We start from the raw sequence: 24,929 nt of genomic DNA, 5'->3' as shown, positions 1-24,929 counted from the left end.
ATCCTATCAATCTTCGGTCAGATTCCCATTAATGTCCTTCACACAGTACCCATACTGCAACATTTTACATGGTACCAAATTGAAGCCCTTTAAAGAATATATGACAAATCACAGGATTTCACTCAGCCACTGTTTTTATAATCTGGCTAAAAACTACTAAGTCGTGTGTGTGTGTGTGTGTGTGTGTGTGTGTGTGTGTGTGTGTGTGTGTGTGTGTGTGTGTGTGTGTGTGTGTGTGTGTGTATGTGTGTGTATGATGCTGATTATACAAAAATGTGCTGCTTTTTGCTGTTGTAATATGCTAAATATAAACGGTTTGTTGAAGCAACACTTCAGACTTAATTTTCAGACAAATTCAATTAACCCATGGGTTGCTGATTACACTTTTCAGTGTTTCAGCTAGAAGTAGGTCTGTTCTAGTGGCTTACAGGCTGCTTTACAAGCACCCAGGATCAGGTACTTGCTCTGAAAGTTTTTCAAAGACCTCTGAGAATACTCCCCTATCAGCATTAAGAGTGTTGAAATGACAAATGCTGATATTTTACTGATTATGAATTGCAGTGATAACTACTGTAGAAGTGGAAGCCTAATGCTAATAGCCTGTTTAATAATCATAATCCTTGATAACACTGCTGTGCAGCTGGTCAAAAATAGTCTGTTGTGGAAACAGGTGTAACTAAACCTATGCTGTTTAAAGTGCATTCTAATTCAATCAATGACTGAGAGAAGTCACAGCAAAGGGTAAATATATTTTGTTCACTTCTGATGCAGAGAGAAGCACTTTCAGTTTGTGAAGTTAATTAATATAACAATTCCTGTTATGAAGTGCAATCACCTATCTCATCTTTCATGAGGGCTAAATCTACAGTGTAGTAAAACAAGTCGGAGTCACTGTATATTGCTGTTACTTTGAGTTATTTGGTTTCTGTGTTGCCTGTGTCCATCCATGGTGCCTGCTCTGAGTCAAAGCTAAATAGATTAAATGAAAGAAAACAGCTGTCCTAGAGGCTACTGCTTCATCTAAGAGCTGTGCAATGGAACATCCTTCAGGTTATGTGATGTGCTCATCACCCTCTCCTGCGAAAAGGAACAGTTTTTAAGAAAAACAAGTTTGACTTCTTATCTTCAAATATAAAACCCACCCAGGGTAATAATCTGTTTTAGTTAGGGTTGCCAGGTTTCTTTGTGGCTAAAACCGGACTAAGGTCACGCCCCTCACATCACTCATAACTCCACCCATTCCCACCCCTCTCCCAACCATGCCCCTCCCATTTTGTGACATCACTGTGATGTCAGCCGAACAGAGGGAATACCCTCTTTTTCTGTTCTGGATGCCTGATTTCAGCCGATTTCTCCCCAGTTGCCATAAACACTGTTCCAAACTTTCAGTGTGCATACCGTCTTCTTCTTTACTTCTACAGTGATTACAGATATTTTGATTTAATTTAAAACATTTATTTCAAATTTTATAGTACAAACCGGTGATACACATTTGCTAAACAAAGCAATACAGTCTCACAATGAAAACAGACGTAGCATTAAAACTACTCTGCCTTTAAATCTCACATTTACCAAAACAGCATTGTACATTGTTTTCCAAGTTTAAGATGATAAAATTTTAAAATGTTCTAAGAAATTACACCGTATTAACAACAATCATATCTTACATCAATAAAACAGACCTGAAAATGTATAGCATGGTCTGAAAATACATGTTTAGTATAAAACAATATATAATGACACAATTGGTCTTGCAGCTTTTGAAAAATGAACCTATGCATTTTATAGAAAGCTACAGAACATATGCTTAGTGTGGATAACTAGTGGATGGTCAGAAAACTAGCTGGGTCATCAATTTACATACCTTTGCTATACCAATCTCAGTATGTCACAAATAACAATTAACCACAGCTGACCCTCAATTATAGAGCATTATATCAAAGTAGTTAGTAATATTAACAGGAGAGATACTTTGGCAACAGGTAAGTTTGCCCTGTTTTATCATTCTAAAATATTTTAACCACATTCAACAGCTTTAAGCAATATAATTTTAAAGGAATTGCAATAAGAACTTCCTCTTAAGTTAATTACATTTCAGATTTGCTCCTGTAAATCTATCTAATATAACAGTAAGAGCAGTATAGAAATGAATGTGATAGGTTAGATAACACAAGGAGAGGATATCCATTATAAAAAGCAGTAGACAGAGAAAGGTTAGAAAAAGGGTAAAAGAATGAAAAGAAAAGCCCAGTAAAAAAGAAGGCAGCAGAGAGCTGAAGTACAAGCCTGTTAGTGTGTCAGAGTCTGAAGATATTAGGCAGGATAGTATGCTAAACATAAAACACAATAGCTACTCAGAAACAGATGTAATTCAAAGAAGAAACAATACAGTAGCTAAATAATTCAAATGCAGTTCAGAATAAATTCCATTTGGGCAATAGTACCAATCAGATCAAATATCACTTGCAAAATCCACAGCGAATAAGCTTTACTTTAAACATGTATAAACATTTGCAACATTAAGAGACTGGGCAGCAGTTTATCACATTAAACATCAACAAAATGCAGTTAAATATACGCAGAAATAAAAACGCTATATACAAAGGTAAGAGAGCAAGCAGTTGGCTTATTATAGGACTAAATAGATTAATCTGCCTTTACATGTTTAATGTTCACTGTTCGTCTGACTCCCTGTTGAGCAGAAAAACTATTAAGTCTATTATGAGCTGAAGAGCTGTCTTTCAGTGAACTAAGCCATCAAATTATCCAATCTCCATGGTTGAAATTCATCATCTCTCACCGTAGCTTCCATACGATATCCCCAACATCTTATTGCAATATTGTGTGCATCTCTTAAACCATTACTTCCTTCTGGATGAAAGCAATCTGCTTTGCTATCCAGTAGTTGAAATGGTGGATTCCTTTCACCTAATTATGTTACTTACCAAGAGGCTTTATATTATGGCTACCTGCATGCATTACATTCTGAACCAGCACTTTCAGGAAATTTAAGCAAAGAAAGTCAATAATAAAATAATTCCCTACAACCAACCAAACCACTGAGAACAGCACTTAACCATTTTAAGTTGCACATGATCTAACTTGACCACTTATGATCCCCAAATCCAGCACATAAAAACAATGGATCCATGCATGCATTGCAACATTATACTTGCCCTATAATCAAAAAAAAAACATTAAAAATTTTAAACTAGCTGTGGAATAGCCTTATATACATGCCGTTTATAATTAAACCTGCCACACAGTTTAAAACAATCGTAACAGTAGATATTCTTCAATTACCCATATTCACTATCCCACTCTAAAAAAAAAAAAAAAAAAAAATAACACTTGTCACATCATATATGTAATATAAGTCAGCTAACCCTATCATTGCACATATAATTTCTCTGCAATACGCTGTATACGCTTTAGTGCTGGAACCCAAGTCTGCAGAATAAGACAATAAGATATCTCCAGAGTAATGTATGCAAACAGCAATTAAACTTTTATTCATAATATCTTAATTTTAAAGTCAACATGGGATTTTCGCAGCATTCTTCTTTAGAGATACACTGTAGACAATTGTATACCTAGCCAGTAACCAGACAGTAACACTGTACCTTATGTCTGTGAGTTAAGCACCTAAACCTTCCAGGATATCAACAGCCATAGCGATGCTGGCTTCTGCTATGCCTTCCCCGTTTGACGAAGTTAAAACATCCAAAGTCGAACTGCTGTCTGATGCTTGCTTGAGTCGCTTGCATTCTGAAAACGCTACATTCCCCTTCCCTGTTTGAAAAGTTAAATGCTGGCTTCTGATTCCCGCTCACACTACCGGAAGTGAGCTCCTTGAGCTCAATTCTGACAGGCTGGTAGCCCTGAGGGACGTGATGTCATCATCGCGCACATGATGACATCAGTGTCAGCGCCGCAAAATTTAAAAACAAAACCAAAAACCCGGACTTTACATGTCCGGTTTTGGAACTGAATTTGTAACCGGACAATTTTTTAGAAAACCGGACAGTCCGGTCAAAAACCGGACAGCTGGCAACCCTAGTTTTAGTGTCTGCTTCATCCAAGCCTTTAGGCCATCATTTCCCCCTCTTCGTCCTGCTCTTTCAGAGGAGTTTTCATCCATTCCAATATTATGCCCCAACACTTTGATCTCCCCTTGGAATCCTGATAGACACACAATGCCAAAAACCCTGCACATGTCACTAAGCCCAGCTACAGTGCATAAACAAGCGTGTGAGGAATGTGGTAGACTAAGCTACAGTCTCCCCCCAGCCACCATCTGCTATTCACTCTAATCCTTCCACCATGGGCATTCTAGCAACCAGGTCACTAAGAATGTATGCTGCAGCCATTGTTTAACTCCTCTGTACCATGGACACTGGGGAATATGATTTCTTACTTTTTCTTTTATTCCCAAAATAAAGAATACCTGCATTGCTTCAAAGACTTTGGCTAAGATCGAGTGTAGTACCAAAATAAAGAGTATCTGCAGACATGCATTTTAGCCCCCTAAGTCTCTTAATAAAATGTATAAAATGTATAAAGGAATGTTTGTTGTTGCTCCTTTCCCTTCCCTGTATGACTTGTTTACATTTTCATGACACACCTGGTGCATTTTTTTTCAATCAACGTCTTTATTTTCTTAGTAAATACTGGAAATATTCCTTATGGATTTTCCATCTTTTTGATCTTTGAGAACTATATTGGCCACGGTGTTTTTACTGTGATTTGTATAAATAATTTTGTTACCTTGAAAGTCTGCCACCCCATCCCACACATTTTTGACAAGCTTAACATCTGTTACTTCAACTAACTTCTCTAACATCACATCCTGCATTGTACTCTATTCTCTTTACAAAATAATCACTGTAAATACTTTGTTCAGTGATTACACGTGACTTTCACTACTGTTATAAAAATGGTATTTTACAATGGTTAGCCCAAGATGAAACTAATAAATGACTTCTACAAGAAAACAATGGTGCCACAGTTTACAGGCATATATTTTTCAAGTAAAATCAATATCAGTCAGACAGATGGGCCTAGTGTAGCACGGCACTCATCTGCTTCAGCATTAACCTGCAGAACCACAAGTGAGGGAGGCATCTACTATGATGACTGCAAAGACCATTGCAAGGTAATTTTCTTGATGTAATTCTTTTTCATGCAGTATCACATGGCTAAATCAATGCATGTAGCTCTACTTACTTAACCAAACTGTACCAATTGCACTGTCAGAAGATTGCTGTAGCTTACCTGAGGAAGTCCACTGTGCTGAATCTGCTCCAATGACGCCTTATGTACAAGCAGCTCAGTTTCAAGCCTCATATAGTCATTCCATGCTCGTTCTATTTCCTGTTTGAAAAAACAGAAAAAAAATTACGATTCTTCACAGAGATCAAGAATGTAGGTCATCAGCTCCCCTTGCCTCACATCAACATTCCTCACTGAATTTCGAGCCAGATGGCGTACAGCAGGGAGACGCTCACGCCACAGGTGATTCCAGGGTCAGCTAGTGGATTGTGTTTTGCAAAGCTGGTTGTGGAAGAAGGCATTAACAAGGATTCATTAGTTCTCCTTCCTTCCTTTGGAGGTAGGGATTACGCTACTGCATTACTAACCTTTGCTGAAGTCCCAGGTTAATGTAGACTGGGTTGACCTGTGCAGTGAGACTCAAAATAAGAGCTTATATGCATCCCCAAAGTCCATGTGCAAGGCTTGATGGAGCTTAATAAGTCTATGGGTACAATAAATAAATAAATATTTGTGGGCGGGAGGATGGCATAATGGTTAAGGTGTTTACCTTACAGACACAAGGTGCAGGGTTTGAGTCTCACATGGGGTAACTGGCTAGGCTTGAAATGGCCCACAAGGGTAGTTAGCCTAGTACTAATCTATGAACCTATGAACCTATAAGTATGGCAATAAAACAAAAGCTGCCACTGAAGTACAATGACATGGGGAACTTACAACCCAAGTCTATTGCCTTGAAGAAATTAAAGGGATTCTGTGGGTAATACTTGGGTTCCCAAAGTACAAATGTCAGAGGATGAAAACAAACATATAATTTATATGAGATGAAGTATGTCTAAGTCGGTACATTACTCATGAGATGGTAAGTTGATGGATCTTGAGCAATGCAAACAGGTGGACATGACCAAATCTATGGTTTGACAGGGACATGGATACTTCTGGACTCATATGGGCTTAACACTAATAAAATTACACAAAACAAGAGCATGTCTTCCTAACACATAGTAATGAAGAACCTGCACAGAGGAGGATCTGTCTCACAGTATTAGATACTATACAAATGTTGAAGGACACCAAAAGTGGTAAAAGTCTAGTTAAGTAACAAGCCTCGACACATTATGGGTTATTGAGGGACTTATGCATATCTTAATTGACACTGTCATGAAATGTAGTTGAGATTTACTTTGCAGCAAAGTTGCATAACCACCTGAGAAGTGTAAATATCACAAAATGACATACTGGGATGTTTTCTTTTCAGTTTACAATGTGTATTTTTATTTTAACAAATGTTAGGCCTCAGGTATGGGTGTATAAAAGATATGCCACTATAGTCATATACATTCTGATGAAAATGCTTCAGAATTTTTGACAGATTTATGGTTTGTATAAAGGCAAAATGGCCATATGATGAGCAATAGCTTAAGTCTGGTGGGACAGAATGCAAGGAGTAGTTATACAATAATGTAAAATTACTAAAAAAGAATTTAAGAGCTATGCATTAATAAGTATAACATATGAAGCTGGGAAACCATGTTGTAAATACATTACAGCCTAAAAGAGTGAGTAAAACCTGCAGAGTGTTTGCATGCATTTAAAGGTGGCAAAGCCTGTAGGACAGGGAAAGAAAAAGTGTCTAAGGTGTCCTAGGTTTAGGCTAGCAGTGTAACTCTGGGATGTGTGGGGAAAACCAGGCTGCATCTATACAGAAACTGCAGTGATAACTGAAAGAACTCGGGAAGCTGGTTTGGCAGCTAGGAATAGAAAATGGCTGTGTCTAGAAAGGGAGAAAACATAAGGAGTAAGTAGGAGTGGCACTTGGGCAGATGAGGCTAACAAGGAAGACAATTAAATAAGGTGGTCAACAGCAGTCAGGAAGGTGAGTGTCAGGGAAGGAAAAGGAAAACAAGAAACAACAAGAAGTAAGAACATGAAGATAGGAAAAGGTGAGCTAATGCACAGGCTGGCCTTGTAATTAGCTAGCTAGGAAGACAGGAGAATGCATAAAAGAGGAAAAGAAGTTAAAGAAAAACTCCACCCTAGAACTAAAAAAAAAATCTGTTCTTTTCACTGTCTTTGTTTTATGGTCTATTTTAATGCCTCAAAATCACTCTAGATGCTTTATTTCTAATTTTAGCCTATTTTCCACAACATAGCTACCAACTGGGCTTGATGTATCAACATGATTTTGTTCTCCCTCAACTCTTTCTCATAATGCTTTGTATGACTCATGCTAGACATAAGGAAGTAACTTTGAATTCCCATGCCATTGGTATATAATGGGATTTGTGTGAGCCACTGTTATTTTCTTTACCCTCTGTAAAAGGACTGCTTCTTTTCTGTCTCTAATCACCCTCATTTATGTTTGGCTCAGTCCTTATTTTACACTATACTTAGAAGTTATCCAGCTACAGTCAGAAAAGTAACTACATTTCAGGCCTTTATTCAGGGTTTTCTTTTGTAGTCTAAGAATTAATTCTGCAAGGGTCTGTCAGTGCAGTGACAGTTTTGACACCTCTGCAGCAGTGAGGGGGAGGGGACTCTCAATTCCTCTTGAACTACAAAAGAAAACACTGAACAAAGGCCTGCAATTTATTTACTTTTCTGGCTGTAGCTAGATAACTTCTAAGTATAGTTAGAGACAAACAACTGATTTGTCTTTCTGAAATCTTTTGTTCTATGAAGTAGGGTTGCCACCCCTCCGTTTTTTTTCTGGACTATCCGGAAATCAAACTGATTCTCTGGCAGTCCGGAAAACACTTTACAAACTCCAGTATTCTGTTTCAAAAAGGAAACAGACTATCGGAGTTTGTAAAGTGGCTGATTTACTATGCTTTTTTTACAGAAAAGCATAGTAAATTAGCTGAAAGCAGGCAGCAGGAGCAGAAAAAGAGGGTGCTCCTCACTGAGTAATGTCACCGTGACATCACAAAATGGGTGGAATGTGGGCAGGCAGGGGTTGGATGGGCGGGGTTACTGATGACGTGAGGGGTGTGGCTTTACTCCGGTTTTAGCCATGATGAAAGGTGGTAACCCTACTATGAAGATAAAAGCAGAGCTGTCTACGTACATTCAAGAGAAGAAGCAAGTTTTTATCTTTATTAGTGAAGCTGGGAGAGAAAACAGGCAAATTAATAGCTTGTTAATATTTGCTTCTGAAGCTGCTTTAGATAAGAAGAATTGATTTGTTCATAAGGTAACTCAATCTTTGTGGACGATCAAATATGGGGATTTGGAGTAGAGATAACATGGAGCTAGGATAGTCTTTTTGCAGATGTAATGACCAAGATAAAAATTTTAAGTCAGATCCAACCAATTGTTTAAAATGACTCTGAGTCAAACTGTGTAACACAACTGTTAATCCCAGGGTGGTATAGATACTTCACTTGGGGCCTAAGCAAAAAAGTACCTTTAAGGAAAGCCTTGCATAATTTAGATGAAGCTAATGAGGTAGAGTTTTCACCTGAATGAAAATTATGTATTGCTGCCAATTTCACATTAATAGTAATTAGCCCCTTCTTGAAAAACCGATGCTAAAAACTCCAGGACAGCTAAAATAGAGGCAGTGAAGGGGTCTAATTCCCTCTGCTGAACCCTAGCAGAGACTTTCTTCCATTTACTTTTGTAGATTTTCCTGGTAGAGGCCTTCCCAGATGATAGTAAAAATTTTTGCACCGGGAAGGAAAGCCTGCGCTGTCTAACTATCAGTGGAACTGGAGAAATCATGTAGTCAACTTGAAACCTGTAATGTCTGGGTGATTAATCCCTGTTGGATGAAAGAGAATGTCTGGTGGATATTGAAACAGAGACCAAAGGAAAGTGTACCACACTTGATGAGGCTAAAAGGGAGTGATAAGGACAACTGTGCTCTTCAACTGAAGTGCCTTCTGTAAGAATTTGGGAAATATAGGTATCAGGGGATAAGCATAAAGGAGTCTGGAGGGCCAAATGGGTAGTAGAGCATCTTTTGGTGACTCTTCTGGAGGAGGAATTAGGGCAAAGAACCCACTGCATTTGTTGCCTTGGGGAGATGCAAACAGATCACAGCAAGGTTGACCTCATCAACGGAAAATCCTCTCCGCCACTAACTGATTGAGAGACCATTCCTGAGGCATCAGAATGGACCTGCTGAGCTTGTCTGCTATCACACTAGATTTTCCTGGGATGTGTGTTGCCATAAGAAAATGGTTGGAGGACATTGCTCACTGCCACACTCTCATTACCTCATGACAAAGGGGATACGATTAGGTTCCCCCTGCTTGTTGATGTACCAAACCACAGACATGTTGTCGGTTTGAATCAGAATCATCCAGAGATGAAGGTTGTCCTGGAAGGCCTGCAACGCCAAGAGGACTGCCCTAATCTCTTGGCCATTGATGTGCAAATTGGTCTTCTGAGGACCACTTGCCTTGGACAGGCCTTCCCAAGAAATGCCCTCCTTACCCCAATTGGGAGGCATCCGTGGTTACTGGGGCTACTGGGGGTGGAGAGATAAGAGGACGGCCTTGAGGAACTTCATCTGACTGAATCCACCAAAGCAAGTCCATATCTATGTGAGTTTGACTGGTGAAGACAAGGGATGGTGAAGAATTGACCAATGACCAGTTAAAGTCCATTAAAGAATGTGCATATAAAACTGAGCCATAGGAACCAAGGTTATAGTTGCTGCCATTGACCCTAATGTCTGAAGAATCAGTATGGCTGGAGGAGAAGGGTGTGAGGTAAGTTGTTCCACTTGACACCTGATGGTTTGGTCTCTCTTTGGTGGAAGGGAAGCTATCTGACCAACTGTGTGCAAATGAGCACCTGTGAACTCCAAGCTTTGAACGAGTTGAAGATGTGACTTGCAAAGGTTGCCTGAGATTCCTAGGGATTGACATAACTGGAGCAAGTTGTCCCTGAATTTCTCGAGGAGATGCCTGGTTGGGGTGGTGAGGAACCAGACATCTAGTTATGGAAACAGTCAGAATCCTAGCAGTCTCAAGTGAGCTGCTATCATTGCCACACATTTAGTAAACAGCCTGGGGGCTGTGGTGAGACTAAAGGGCAAGGCTTTGAACTGATAGTGACTTACTCGCAGCCCAAAGCATTGGTATCTTCAAGAGTGTCTGTTCACCTTGATATGACAGTATGCATCCTGAAGATCGATGGAGCATATCCAATCATTCTTTCACAGAAATGGAAGAATGGACTGAACTGTGACCTTCTGGAACTTTGAGTTCTTTACAAATTGATTCAGCTTGCTGAGGTCCAGACTTGGTCTCAGCTGCCCTCTGTTCTTTGTAACTAAAAACAATTTTAAGTAGGTTGCAAATCTTTTCTTGTCTGGTGGAATTTCTAGAGCTGCTACCTCCCTTTGACTGGGTAGAATGTCAGGCAGCCTTCTTCTTTTGTTTGGAGGAATTTGTGAAAATGGTATGAGATTACCTCTGGATATGACTGTCAGCAACCAAGTATCTTTTATGATTGATGCATAGGCATCTGATTGCAGAGACAAGTACCCCCGACTGTCTCCAGAGATGAGTAGTCAGGCAACCTTTCAGGATCTCTGAAAGAGTTTAATTGAGAATGAGTCTCAGAAACCCTGATTTTGCACACATCCTCTGCCACAAGAATGGCGTCTTCCATTGGAGTGCTACACTTTGCCATGGGGGCAGATATCCCCTGGTGAGTCTTGGAAAGGACCCTTGGAGTTATGGAACCTCATTTTTCTTCCTCCTAGCTGACTCCTGGAAAAGGATCTCCGAGGGGTAAAAACACAAATGCCCATGGGAGACAAGGTATTTCCATCCTGCTCACTCTAAGAAAGCATTTCCTTAACAGTGGGGCCAAACAAGGATGATCCAGCAACATTGATTGAAAGGCTCTGCATAGTTGCACAAGTGCATCCAGGCATGTCGCTTTACAATGATGCCTAAACCTGCTGCCTGCGAGGTACCCTCAGCAGCATGGGAAATTAAACTCATGGAAGCATTAGAGGTAGCAAAAGTGGCCAGCTGTGATGAAAGCATCTTGTGGTCCTCCACAGACATGGACTCAGAAAGGGATTTGGAAAGCTTTTTGTTCAAATCCCTTTGCAGCTTGGTGAAATGTGCCAAATAGTTCAGTGACCATAAGGCAAAGGTGGCTGAGGCATAAATGTGCTTTCTAAATCTGTTCAACACTCTCAATTCACTGTTGTGGGGTGAACAGAGGAGATCATTCTGCCAGCTCTTTTTTAGTTGCTGCTGCCACAACCATGGAATCAATGGGGACCCTGTTGCTCCAGTGGGGTCTGTCTTTAGGAGGGGAAAGGAACTAATCAGAACAACAGGGGATGGGTTCTACAGTATCCAATTTCTTCCACACCAAGCAAGAGACTAGATATATAAGGTCAACAGCCAAGGTAGTCACCCAAGACAGACAGGCCAGACCCATAAGCTTCCAGGAAAATTGACTCCTCCAGGTAAGGCAAATCAGAGGACCAACCACCATTCTGCCTGAGGATTTCTAAGATATCTCAAAGGGAGACATCATAGGATAGTGACCTTGGGGACCACTCCCCTTCATCGAAGTCAGTGTCTTTGGCTAGCTACTCCTGAGGAGAGTCTATGTACCTCCACTTGAAGGGATCCTGAGTGGGATAGTCTGGAAAGGTGTCTGAAGAGAGGGGGAAAGTCTAGATGCTTGATAGGGCAGGTTGTCCCTGTGTGATAGGTCTGTGAAGATTAGAACTCAGACTTAATGGCAGCAGGGCTACAGGATTCAAAGAAAAAGAGTGGCAATGTCTCTTGGATGACAGAAGAACCTCTCCACCACCTCAAAAGCAGAAGGAGCAGGAGAGGCTGTAGGTGGCTGCACTGGTACCAAAGCCCCAGATGCCACCATACCCTGACCCTGCCTGGATCCCTGCCTTGAAGGGAGAATCAGACCCAAGCTGTCCAGTGCTGAAGCCCCGAGGGGCAAGAATGGCTCTGACAACCTTGGAGTTGAAACAAGCCCCCTGGACCCAGCAGTAATGCTTCAGTTCCAAGACTTGTCCTGGTCCAAGGGAATCAGTGCTGGAAAAGTTAGGGATGCAGTTGGAGTCAAAGACCTAGCCATCTTTGGAGTCAATGCTGACACTCTTGGGGTACTTGGATACAAAGGCACCAAATCACTGATGGGAATGGAGAAGGAAAAATTACAGTGTGGGAAACAGAAGTGAGACTGAAAGATCACCAGGCTAAGCAAGGAGAAAGTTACTGTCAGCTGCCTGTCAGGTGGCAGGATCCGCCACATAACACATGCACTCAGGCCACTCCACAACAAGTACAAATATGATGCTGTCATTGTCCATGTTGGTGTGAATTACCTGATATGTAACTCCCTGGACTACATGAAAAGAGACATGGAGGAGCTCTCTGATCTTGTAGCCCAGGCAGGTATGACCCTAGCCCTGAGTAACATCCTGCCATCACCCAGAATTATACCACAGTACAAGGACAAAATGATTGACTCAACAATTGGCTAAGCTTCTGGTGTCATTCTAAGGGGATCCAGTATCTGTCTGCCTGGGATGACATGATTGACAAACCATGATGCTTTGCTAGAGATGGCCTGCAACTGTCGCCCTTGGGATTCCATATACTGGCTAAGGCTCTTGCCACCCCTATAGTGCCTTTTTTAGATAAGGTTTAAATGACAAATTTACCATCATAACAGGTAAAAGCAAGCAAAATCTGAGGGTGATGCTACTTAATGCTAGAAGTCTAAACCTCAAAATGCATTCACTCGAGGCATTCCTTAAAATGGAGAACATCAACATCTGTGCAGTGACAGAGACCTGGTTCAAGGCTCCAGAGAGCACCCCTGCATTACCAGGCTATAATTCATACCACACCTTTTGGCCACCTAACCTGGACCGAAACACTAAAGGTGGAGGCGTGTCCATATTCATTAAGGATATCCACACCTCCAGGCTAGTTGCTCAGCATAATGCATCTGAGATTATCCAAGTGCAACTAACTCTGGGAAAGACCACAATCCAAATTGTAGCTTGCTACAGATCCCCCACCATGCCCCAGGATTTCCACTCCTCATTTCTTGATACACTGGAAAATATTAGGATACAGCCTAACACCATTAACTGGGAAAACTACTCATGTACCAACTCTTGTGCTTAACGTTTTCTGGAATTCATAAATTCCAGTGCCCTGGATCAACTTATCCACACCCCAGCAGGGGCAGCAATATCCTAGGCCTGGTCATTACCAACATGAGCAACTGGTGTTCCACACCAGAGATCAATTCCTCGTTAGTCAGATCTGACCACAAGCTAATCACCCTAGACATCCACATCCCAACCCACCCCCCATTAGGGAAACCACCATAAAATATTTCTCCAAAGCCAGCTTCATGCTTCTTAAGACAGAACTGGAAAGCTTCATGACACCCATGCAGACAGACAATAGAAGTACGACTGCTGAATCCTATACAAATGCACTTTATAAGCACTTACATGAGTGCTTGGATCATGCAATCCCTAACAACACCAAGATGCTATCCTCCAAAAAAAGGAAGCCAATCTGGTGGTCCCCTGCCATAAACACACTATACAACAGAAGAAAGAAATAGTTGCAAATAAGAGTAAAATCCCATGATTGGAGGAACTCCGTGGTCTGCCTCAGTAAGAAGCTGAGATCCCTCATAAAATCCTCCAAAGCTAATTACAAAAACAAAATCGCCACTGAATCTAAAGCCAACCACAAAACATTCTATAGCTATGTCTAGAGTCTCAATGGCAACACTCAGATCTGCTCTGAATTACAGCATAATGGCACTACATATGCATAACCAACTGATATTGCCAACATCCTGGCAGATAGGTTCAGTGCTAACTTTACCCTCTCTCATCCCCTAAAAGGGCCCATCTCTATACTGGAAGAATGCAAAGTTCCTGTAATCATGGCTGCACAGGTAAAAAACACACTCTCCAAAGCCAAGAACACAGCATCCATGGGACCTGACAACATCCCAGGCTGCGTTCTACATGAACTACAGAATGAACTGGCACCCCACCTAAGTACCATGTGCAATCATAACCTCACCTCAGGCTTTGTGCCCAATGAATGGCACACAGCAACGGTTATCCCACTCCAAAAAGGGGGAGCCACCATGGACGCCAGGAACTACTGCCCCATTAGCCTGATGAGCCTGGTCTGCAAGGCTATGGAACGTATCATCATGGAACTTATAAAGGATGACATTGGTAATCTCCAAACTTTGGACCCTACCCAGTTCGGGTTTGTAAAAGGCAGATCATGTCTCCTAAACCTGATAGACTTCTTTGAAGCGGTCACCAAAGCTGTAGATGAGGGTAAGGTGGTCCACACCCTATCTAGATCTCGCCAAGGCTTTCAACACCATCTCCCACTCTGGAATTATAGATAAACTCACTAAACTAGGTATAAATCCATATGTCACAAGATGGGTTGCCAACTGGCTCACTGACAGAACCCACACTGAGAATGTAGCGACTCTAAATCCAACTTCAGACCAGTGACAAGTGGAGTACCACAGAGTACAGTCCTCGGTCCTCTCCTGTTTGGTATCTACTTCGCTGAAGTACAGGCTAACACAGAAGGTCTTTGGCTAACAAAGTTCACAGATAACTGCAAACTAGGAGCCATAATCAAAACTTCTAACAATGTGGACATCCTACAAAAGGGCCTCACTGAGACAGATGCCTGGTTTCAAAGCCATGGCCTCAAGCTCAATGCCAAAAAGTGCATTGTCATTCCTTTTGGTAAAAACTTTGTACCCATGAACTACCACATAAGTGGTAGTCTACTTAACACCGAAAGTGTGATAAGAGACCTTGGGACATAGGTGGACAGTAGTCTCTCCTTTGATAATTACATCGCCACAGTAGTCAGGAAATCCTTCTACGTGGCACACCTCATCATAAAAGGTTTTTCATCCAGGAAAAAAGAGGTCATTGTTCCCCTCTACTCATCATTCATTAGACCCATTATAGAGTACAATGCTCCTTTTGGTATGTACCTCACAAGAAATCTACAACAACTGGAAAGGCCACAGAAATCCCCCACAAAGAGGATTACCAGCCTCAAACAGATGCCTTACACAGCCCGTCTCAAAAAACTCCAGCTTTACCCTGTCACATATCGCCTACTCAGAGGTGATCTCTGCCTAACATACAAAGCTATGTCAAACCCAGAGCTGTTGGACATGCTCCACTTAAAAAAATTCCAATCCCTTTGAGCTACATGCTCTAGGGACCTAAACCTTGTCATCACAATAAACAGAACATGCTGGAGGGATAGATTCCTGTCCCAGAGAGTTCCCATACTCTGGAACAAACTACCTGTCTATATCAAACAAAGCTCCTCATTAGCACTCTTCAAGAAAAATTTTGATGATTGGATGGGAAATAAGAAATTCACCCCGGGGATCACTTCTGTGGCTCTGCTTGACAGGGGTACAGGAAAATAATTTTCTTGAGTGGCAAAAGCCAGGGTACTGTTTGGCTAGGCTTATATAGGCCCTAGGGCCAATAGCCTAGTACCTACCTATGAACCTAAGATGTGATGGGAACTGGGATAACCCCATCTGAATCAGAGCTCTGAGGAACTTCCTCACCATCCTACCCACTTCAGCTTTGGAATGGTTTCTGGAGATGAGAGAGTAGCAGATTGTGGCCAGGACACTATCCTTGGGGTCTCCTGTAGGAAAACATAATGAAATCAAGGAATGACAGACTCCAGAGAGAACCCTGGGGACCAGGTTCTGAGACTGAGACTTGGTAAGTATTGGATCTGAGGTTGTAGGCTCTGATGTTTTTTGTGCTTTGGCAGGAGGCTCCAAAGTTAAAGCTGACTTTGGAGAGCAGGTGGGAGACTGCTTCCTGGATTCTTTGCCTCTGAAGAGGCCTTAAGTGTTTTTGAAGGGAGTAAAGCCCTGAAAGAAAATAAGAAGAAGCTTGTAACAAACCCTTTAGGACAAGTTTGTTATACTGATCAGTAAGGGCCTTAGAAATGAAGCCAGAATAAATTGAACATTCAGTATTTAAATGGGAAGCAACCAGACAATAAATGCACTCCCTTAGGTCATCAGAAATAGGGATCTTGTACCCACAGAAGTGCATTTCTTAAATCCAGTGAATTTGTCAGCCATAACAACAATAACAGAATGGGATGACAAAGACAGAAAGGAAAAATTATATAGATATGTATTTTTTAATAGAAAACTACCAACAATGGTAGAGGAAAGAATTTACCTTCTTAAATGGTAGGAAGAAAACAGAGAGAAAGAGAAGCACCAACAAAGGAATGGGAGCTGCCTGTTAGGATAGACAAAGTAAGCTGTAACCCTACTGCTATAGAAACCAAAAAACTAAGGTAAGGGAGGAAGAGGACATTAGAAAAGGTAAAGCTATATGAAAAGTATCTAAGAAATTACATTCACTGCAAAAAAAATACACACAAAGCTCTGTGAGAATGATCCACATCTGTAGTGATAAGGTGGCAAACAAGATTTAAGGTATTGCACGGTGACAGGGGCATTACGGGTAAAGGGAGTTGGATCGAGAGTTGGATCTGAGAATCTAAGATCCATCAGTTGAAGAATTAACGATAAGGATATCAGACACAGAGAAAACTGGTCTGCAGTTTGTTTATTTTCCTTACAGATGGGAGATGCTTTACCCACCAAGACTGGAAGCCTATTTGTACCACCATACAATAGCAATGCATGTCCTCATGCAGTCATTCAGTGGGATTCAGAAAGGTTACCACAATAAGTCCTTTTTACCACTGGTGGTAATCATTTCCATTTCAGAGACAGCCCTACCATCTGAGACAGCCCCACCACAATCCTTTACCTTCTTTCCAATTCAGAGACAGCCCTATCACAGTGCTTTATGTTTTTCCCAATTCAGAGACAGCCTTATCACAATGCTTTACCTTGTTTCCACCTCAGAGACAGCTCTATTACAGTGCTTTACCTTGCTTCCAGTTCAGACACAGCTCTATAACACTGCTTTACCTTGTTTCCAATTCAGAGACAGCCCTATCACAGTACTTTACCTTGTTTATAATTCAGAGACAGCCCTACCACAGTGCTTTACCATGTTTACAATTCAGAGACAGCCCTACCACAGTCTTTTATTTTGTTCATAATTCAGAGACAGCCCTATCACAGTGCTTTATTTTGTTTCCAATTCAGAGGCAGCCCTATAACTGTGCTTTACCTTGTTTCCAATTCAGAGACAGCCCTACCATAGTACTTTACCTTGTAGAGGTCCATCATGGCAGTGGGCTGCCTCTGTGGCATACTGCAATTGCTAATGAGGCATTCTGGGGGAATGGGTTAAGCTAACAAGCCATGTGCTCTCATCTGGATATATCTGCAGTTAGGCAGCAACAACTAAGTGATTCAGATAATTGCTCAATTATACAAGACAGCTTAGCCAACCAAGTTAATTAACTTGGCCAAATGTTTGTGTTCACCCATTACATTCAAGAGGTACATAGCAGGGAGTTTATGGGACAGGTAGTTATGGGGGCTATGTATGTGTGTCTGTTTATGAGTGTGGCTGCATGTATGAGTATATGCAGAACGATGAGTGTTGTCAGGCGAGAGTGTGTGTTTGTGTGTGTGTGTGTGTGTGTGTGTGTGTGTGTGTGTGTGTGTGTGTGTGTGTGTGTGTGTTTGTATGGGTGAATGAATGAGTGTATCCATGAGTATGACCAGTTGGGGGACTGTGTGTGTGTGTGTTTGTGCGTGTGCATGAATATGGGGTCTATATTAAATAATCATAATGTACTTACCTCCTATTCAGCGACACAAAAACAGCAAAATTTACTTCCACAATCATTGAACATTTTACTTGGGTAAGGAAGTAGCTATCCAACACCACAACCTTGCCCTTTTCCCCAACGTAGTGCAATCTTGGAGTTGGTATATATAGTTAGGGGGTGTAGGGGTGAAGCTGCCCAGTCCTGTGGGTTTGATTTAGTAGAATGTGTATTGTGGTGTTATGGTGGACTAGTGATTACTTACCCTAGTAAAATTTTTGATGTTCACAGAAGTAAATTTCACTGTTTTCATGTCACTGAATAGGTGTTAGAGGTAAGTACATTTCAATTACTTAATATAGACCCTAAATATGTATATGCATGGGGGGCTGGCATACCTCTAGACTCCAGACTGATTAGCAAATCCTGCAATACTGGGGGGGGGGGACTAGACACTACAGATACTCCAACGCAATTAAAAAAATTAATAGAACAATGGTTTTGCAGCACAAAAAATGCATGTGTGTGTGGAAGGAATACTACATAACAGAAATTTAAACAGTGAAGGAAAAATCTTTCAACATCGTACCTTTGGAATACAAAGCAGCTTATCTACAATACAGTGCTTTAGTCCTCTGCACCTTTACTATCCAAAATGGGGATTCCGTAAATTTGACCTAGAATCAATAAAAAAGCAATGTATCAAAGCCAGGAAAAAAAGCTTCAAGCCCTGTACCTTTTCCATGGGAAGCAGTTCTTCAGCAACTCCGAAGTTTAGTTCTCTTTATTAACACAGAGGGGTTTTGTTGGGATATATTTTTGACAATGATAAGTGAGCAACTTTTAATGTCTGTCATTATTGACTCATTGTAATTATACAAAATATACTTTTTCCCTAAACTTATCAAAAGCTTTACCATCCTTATCAGAAGGGGAAAGCTTACAATTAACAAAATGTTTGGCATCAGCTAGATTTACTAAAGCTACAGCTGCTGGGTCACATTTCAGATTAAGGTTTACTGTGTTTCACTTCACTGCTCATCACTGCTCATATCAAGCAGCCCTCTCAGTGCTTTCTGCCTTAGTTTGTATCACTTGGAGGCCCACCTGTTTATTTGCATCTCTATACATCCACCTTCATTGCTAATGTATCTCCCTACTCTAATCTGTGCACAAACTGGTTACTAATCAGCAAGTCAATGTGAAGACACACTCCCAACCTTAATAAACTTTGCTGTCTCTTCTCTCCTTCACTTTACAGGTAGTTTGAATTATTACTTACCCTCTCTGAGGCCTTCACTGATTTCCACTGATTGCCTCTCTGGTTTCTTTGCATTCCACCTGGTTTACACCCCTTGTGCTATCTCCCTCCCCCAATACAAAGTCTATATTAGAATCCTGCTGAGCATGGAGCCATCTTTAAATTTCTAGTCTCCCACCAGGAAACAAGTGCTTTCAGCAATTACATTCTGCTTGCCGGTAAGCCATTAGACCTCAGGAATTTGTTTTAAAAGTGTTCAGATTTGTAAAGTAATACTTACTTTTTCTTTTGTCTTGGTTGGCTCTGCCCTGCTCCGTTCACCCTCGCTAACGCTTGGGCTCTCTCCGCTCCCCTGACCTGCCCCCTATTTCCTCCCGCCCCCACTAACTCTACATTTATAGTAATCACAGCCACACCCACAGCTCACCCTCACACCACCTCCACCAATCACAGCTCCTCAAGTCATATCACGTTATACCACACCAACTTGCTCCACACAAAATACTCCCAATCACTGTCATTCCCACTAGGCATTTTTTACATCACCCACACTACTTCTCCATCCACATATAGTGCAACCCTATTCAGAACCCCCACCTAGAAACAACTTAAACTTTATAACCATGACTATCATGCAACTAAGTCTAGTCTGTCTTCTCATAATTCTTTACAACACCACAAGTTATCACTCTAGCAATATCCCTAAACTTAGTAGCACAACACTGCATTATGCACTTTCGTATACAGACACCACACATTATAATAATATTTGCCCACAGTTATTCAAGAACTACATAATGGACCATTTCAGGACTAAACACATATGCTCTCATTCCTACTCCAAAAAAACACAATACTTTCTCACACTCCTCACCAAACTCCAACATCTGTATAACCATTTTAACTCCAGGCTCACCAGAAGTGGGGATATCCACCCCAACCCAGGCCCAAATCCATCTTGTCCAACTCAAACTGCTCCAACACAAATGTCAGAACATAACATCCCCAATTTCTTCATCCCTGGGCAAATCAACAACAGCAGCAAAACCAACCATCTTTTAATGCTAAATATTAATATTAGAAGTATCAATAAAATACCTGAACTCCAGGCCACAATAGCACACTACTCCCCAGACATAGTTGCTTTAACAGACACCTGGCTAAATAAAAACATAGCTAACTCAGAAGTTCTCCCTACCGGCTACAATATCATTAGACAAGACAGACCACTTTGTAAAGGGGGTGGAATTGCCTTACTGTACAAGTCAAACTTAACTGTCTGTCAATTACCAAACTCATACCCCTCCCCCAATAATTGGGACATACTTATCTCACAACTTCAACTTCACCCTAAAAAGGTCATCACCACAACTGTGATCTATATTCCACCTAGTAATACACCTGCTAGCCTTGAAGACTTCTTATCCTGGTGTTCTTCCACATACTCACAAGAAACCCTTATTCTGGGGACTTCAACCTAGATTGGTTCACCTGTATATCAGAACCACCAAGTAATCTCCATGGCTACCAGCAGCTAGTCCAAATTCCAACTAGATGTGATAAAAATCTAAAAAGGAATCCATCCTTGACTGGGTCCTAACTAACAACCCCACATTGTACCCTCACACAGGCAGTCTCCCTGACACCTTAAGTGACCACAACATAATATACTTTATACGTAGTAGAACAAGCATATGCAAAACCACTAACTATATATCCACTAGAAACACAAAAAAAATCTCTCCTGAGGTCCTCAACACTTTACTCTGTAACTGTGACTGGACCCCCCTAAAAACCCTCCCACTTGGCCAGGCTGTAGCATATTTCAACAAAACATTTCTATGACACCTAGACACTGTTGCTCCATTGTGCAAAATCAAGGTTAGAACCTCTACAAACCCCTGGCTCAGTAAAGAAACCAAACAAATCCTCAAGTCCAGAGACACTGCCTGGCTTTACTATCAAAAAAACAAAGAAACACAAAGCCTAACTAAGTACCAAGAACTGCAACTGCAAAAGAAATGTATTAGGCTGGACAAAAAAATCCTACTACACAACATTACAAACTAAATACCAACACCCCGCAAAAATTTTGGAAAAATGTAAACCAGCTACTAAAATCCACCCAAAAGGCTACCCCCAAACCAACCATCCCTGACACTAAAGTTCCCATCGAAACCCAATTCAACTCCCACTTTGTGAACTCAGTTCTATCCTTAGTATCACAGGACAGTGCCTACCTCACTATCCCCCCCAACAAAAATAACACTAATACAAGCTTTACCCTCAGAACAGTTTCCACCACTTCAATCAAAAGCATGCTCTCCAAATTAAAACCTCATCAACAGCAGCCAACCTACTCCCCAGCTATTTCTTGAAACTCTCCCCCCTGGCCAAAATCCTAGAAAAATGCATCCATACCCACATGCTAAACTATCTCCTAGACAGCAACATCCTGTCACCTACTCAGCATGGTTTTAGACCCGCCCATAGTACCGGTACAGCCCTCCTCTGCTTCACAGACACAGTAAACCATCTCAAAAATGAAGGCCTATAAGTGTCAACTCTTTTTTTGGATATGTCCAAAGCATTTGACACAGTCTCACACCAAATCCTGCTAAACAAACTAAACCAATATCATCTATCAAATTCCACTTTTACCTGGTTCCAAAGCTACTTAACTGACAGGTACCAAGCTGTGAAATGGGAAAATTCTCTCTCTCCTCAGCTGCCCATAACTATAGGAGTCCCACAGGGTTCTATCTTAGGACCACTACTATTCACAGTCTTCACAAATGACCTCCATACCTCCACACAGCATGCATCTATAATTCAGTATGCAGATGACACTACCTTAATCTGTGCTGCAAAAAAAATTCCCACCCTCCTGCAAATAACTCAACTAGCATTCTCTGACGTTGAAAACTACCTTACCAAAGCCCAACTTATCCTCAATCCAAAGAAAACTCAGCTTATGGTTATAACCAGTTATAACAAAAACACTAACAGTCAATTCACTATCTACTCCACTAATGCTACTCCAATTGCTCCAGTGGCACAGGCTAAGCATATTGGGACTAACCATAGACTCCCACCTAAAATTTGATAGTCATCTCAACTTAACTATTAAAAAAGTACATGCCAAACTGGGGTCGCTCTACCGTATCAAACCATTTCTTACCAACAACAAAAGATCAGCCATTGCTCGCTCCCAACTTCTATCCACCCTACTCTATGCATCTCCCATTCTGACTAATCTCAACAAAAATGAACTAAGTCAAATAGAAGCCTGCTATAACAGAATTGCCCGCTTTGCTGCAAATTGCTCATATAGAACTCATCACTGTACTGCTTTAAGACAGCTCCACTGGCTTGAACTGCCCAACCTCCTAACCTACAATCAGCTCTGCCTCTGTCTTTTTATCTATTACCTCCCCAATATGTGTCCTGCCCTCAAAAACCTAGTACAACATCACTCAGCCAAAAGGCCTCTTACATCATCAAGCAAACTACTACTAGAGTCACCAACAGCTACAATAGCTTTGGAGATGCACTATATAGTAGTTCAGTGGCTAAAAAATGGAACTCTGTCCCTACTAGCATTCAAAACACATCATCCAAAGCCTCTTTTAAAGACCTCATCAGGCAACATCTCAAGGAAAGTTGGCAGTGCCATGATTGCTCCCCAGGCTAGTGAAAGAAATAACACATACATACAAAATCTAGAGCACTTGATAATAGTTTTCAATCTTACTCACAAACACTGGCTAATCTACAATGTATGTACTGTACTTGTGTGCTATGTATGTATTCTACCTATGTTCCAAATTTCAGCTGTACACCACATATCTATTAATTACCTTTATTTTTAAAATTAATATTTTTTGTTTGTTCTCTCCACTGTAACTGTTTATGTGCCGCATACCACTGTAAAAACATGTCTCCTGTAATTTGTGTGTATACTGATCATGTCTAAATAACTAAATGTGTCTGTAATTTTTCTTTGTGGAGCTTTTCTCCCCGGGCCTCTGCTGAAAAAGGACCGTTTCGGCTCAGTCAGACACCCCCGGTTAACAAATGTAAAATAAATAAATAAATAAATCTCAAATTGCATGCCAAAAACAGTGAGCTGAAAAAACATACAAACACAAAAAAATCTTTTTTGTGGGGGAACAAGCCCACCATACCCCAAATTATATATACCAATTTCATGGTCCTACCACAGTGAAGAAAAGGGGAAAACCCAACTTTCTGATTTAAAAGCCCACATTTGTGCTTGTTTCCCCATTTCCTGTAACTAGTCTAGTCCATACACAGATTTGCTGTATCCAGGACTGTTTGTAAGCTTCTGAGCACCCCAAGCCGTTATGTGTTGGAGGGAAGCCTTTTAGCTTATCAGTGGGCGTGGTAAGCACTAAGTAGCCTATCTACAAGAGGAGTGGTTTTTGGCCCAGAAATTGTAGTTTATTGGCTGTTTGGGCAGTTTTTCCATCTTACTCAACTTTCTGGTTTAAAAGTCCTCATTTGGGCTTGCTTCCCGTCTTTCCTGTAACTAGTGTAGTCCAGATACAGACTTGCTGTATCCAGGGCTGTATGTAAGCTTCTGAGCAGTGCCAAAGTCTGCTCTTCATTTTCCCTTAGCTCTACTAGTGCTCTCCTCCCCTGCACTTTTACTAGCTTATTAGTTGGGCACTTTACCAGACTTCTTGTAGCAATTATTGTAGCACATAAAAGTGCTACCAGCACTAAACGTTCTACAAGGAAACATATCCAGTATTTATTATTAATGCCCACCCCTACAGGTATGTCTAAAGGTCAGTTCCCTGTGCTTTCTCCTATTCACCTGGTGAACTTGGACATCCTGAGGCAATGTAGCAACTGCCTAATTTACACCAACAACCCTCTCCTCTTACCTTCCAACACCCAGACTTGTGAGAGATGCACTTATATATCCAAATTGGAAGCTACGCACTCTCCAGTCAAGACCAGAATAGCTGGTCAAGAGGGGAAGGTCAACACTTGCACCACACCACATGGAACACATAGCCCTCCAGGACACACACCAGCACTGCCTTCAAATAAAACACAAACCACACACCCACCTTCATGGAGGCTCTCAATAAAAAATGTACTCAAACAGCGGAGACCCCCAAAGCAGAAATGCACTCGACCACCACAACACAACACTAATCACGAGAAACATAACTCTCCTAAACAGTGTTCCACTCAACCAAAGCCCATAAGGTAAAACAGCATGCCCAACACACTAGCCATAGGTGACTCGATAGTGAGGCACACTGATGTCCAACTCACTAGGTTGAATAAGGAGAAAGTAACAGTCACCTGCCTGTCAGGTGCCAGAATCCACCACATAACACACGCACTCAGGTCCCTCAACAACAGGTACAAATATGACTCAGTCATTGTACATGTGGGTATGAAATTCCCTGAGACGTACCTCTCTGGGCTACATGAAAAGAGACATGGAGGAACTATCAGATTATGCAGCCCAGGTGAGTATGACCCTATCCCTGACCAGTATCCTACCATCACCCAGAATGATACCACAGTACAAGCTGAAAATGATTGATTTCAACAATTTCTAAGTTTCTGGTGTCATTCTA

The 24,929-nt window shown here is 41.3% G+C and overlaps 1 protein-coding gene across 6 annotated transcripts in view; it reads right to left on the bottom strand.

Moving 5' to 3' along the window:
- PLEKHA4 (pleckstrin homology domain containing A4) overlaps window positions 1-24,929 on the bottom strand; it is a 2,050,101-nt gene that overhangs the window by 456,217 nt on the left and 1,568,955 nt on the right. For all 6 annotated transcript variants that reach the window (XM_044059475.1, XM_044059472.1, XM_044059474.1 and 3 more), the window contains one exon: window positions 5,275-5,373. In XM_044059475.1, the coding sequence (XP_043915410.1) occupies window positions 5,275-5,373 (99 nt within the window). The remainder of the gene's footprint in view (window positions 1-5,274; window positions 5,374-24,929) is intronic.

Source organism: Protopterus annectens, chromosome 17.part0, assembly GCF_019279795.1.
Source record: "Protopterus annectens isolate FY-2018-M chromosome 17.part0, PAN1.0, whole genome shotgun sequence".
In the NCBI taxonomy this organism is placed as follows: Eukaryota; Metazoa; Chordata; order Ceratodontiformes; family Protopteridae; genus Protopterus; species Protopterus annectens.
The sequence above is the reverse complement of the archived record's forward strand: the minus strand, read 5'-3'. Positions and strand labels throughout refer to the sequence as shown.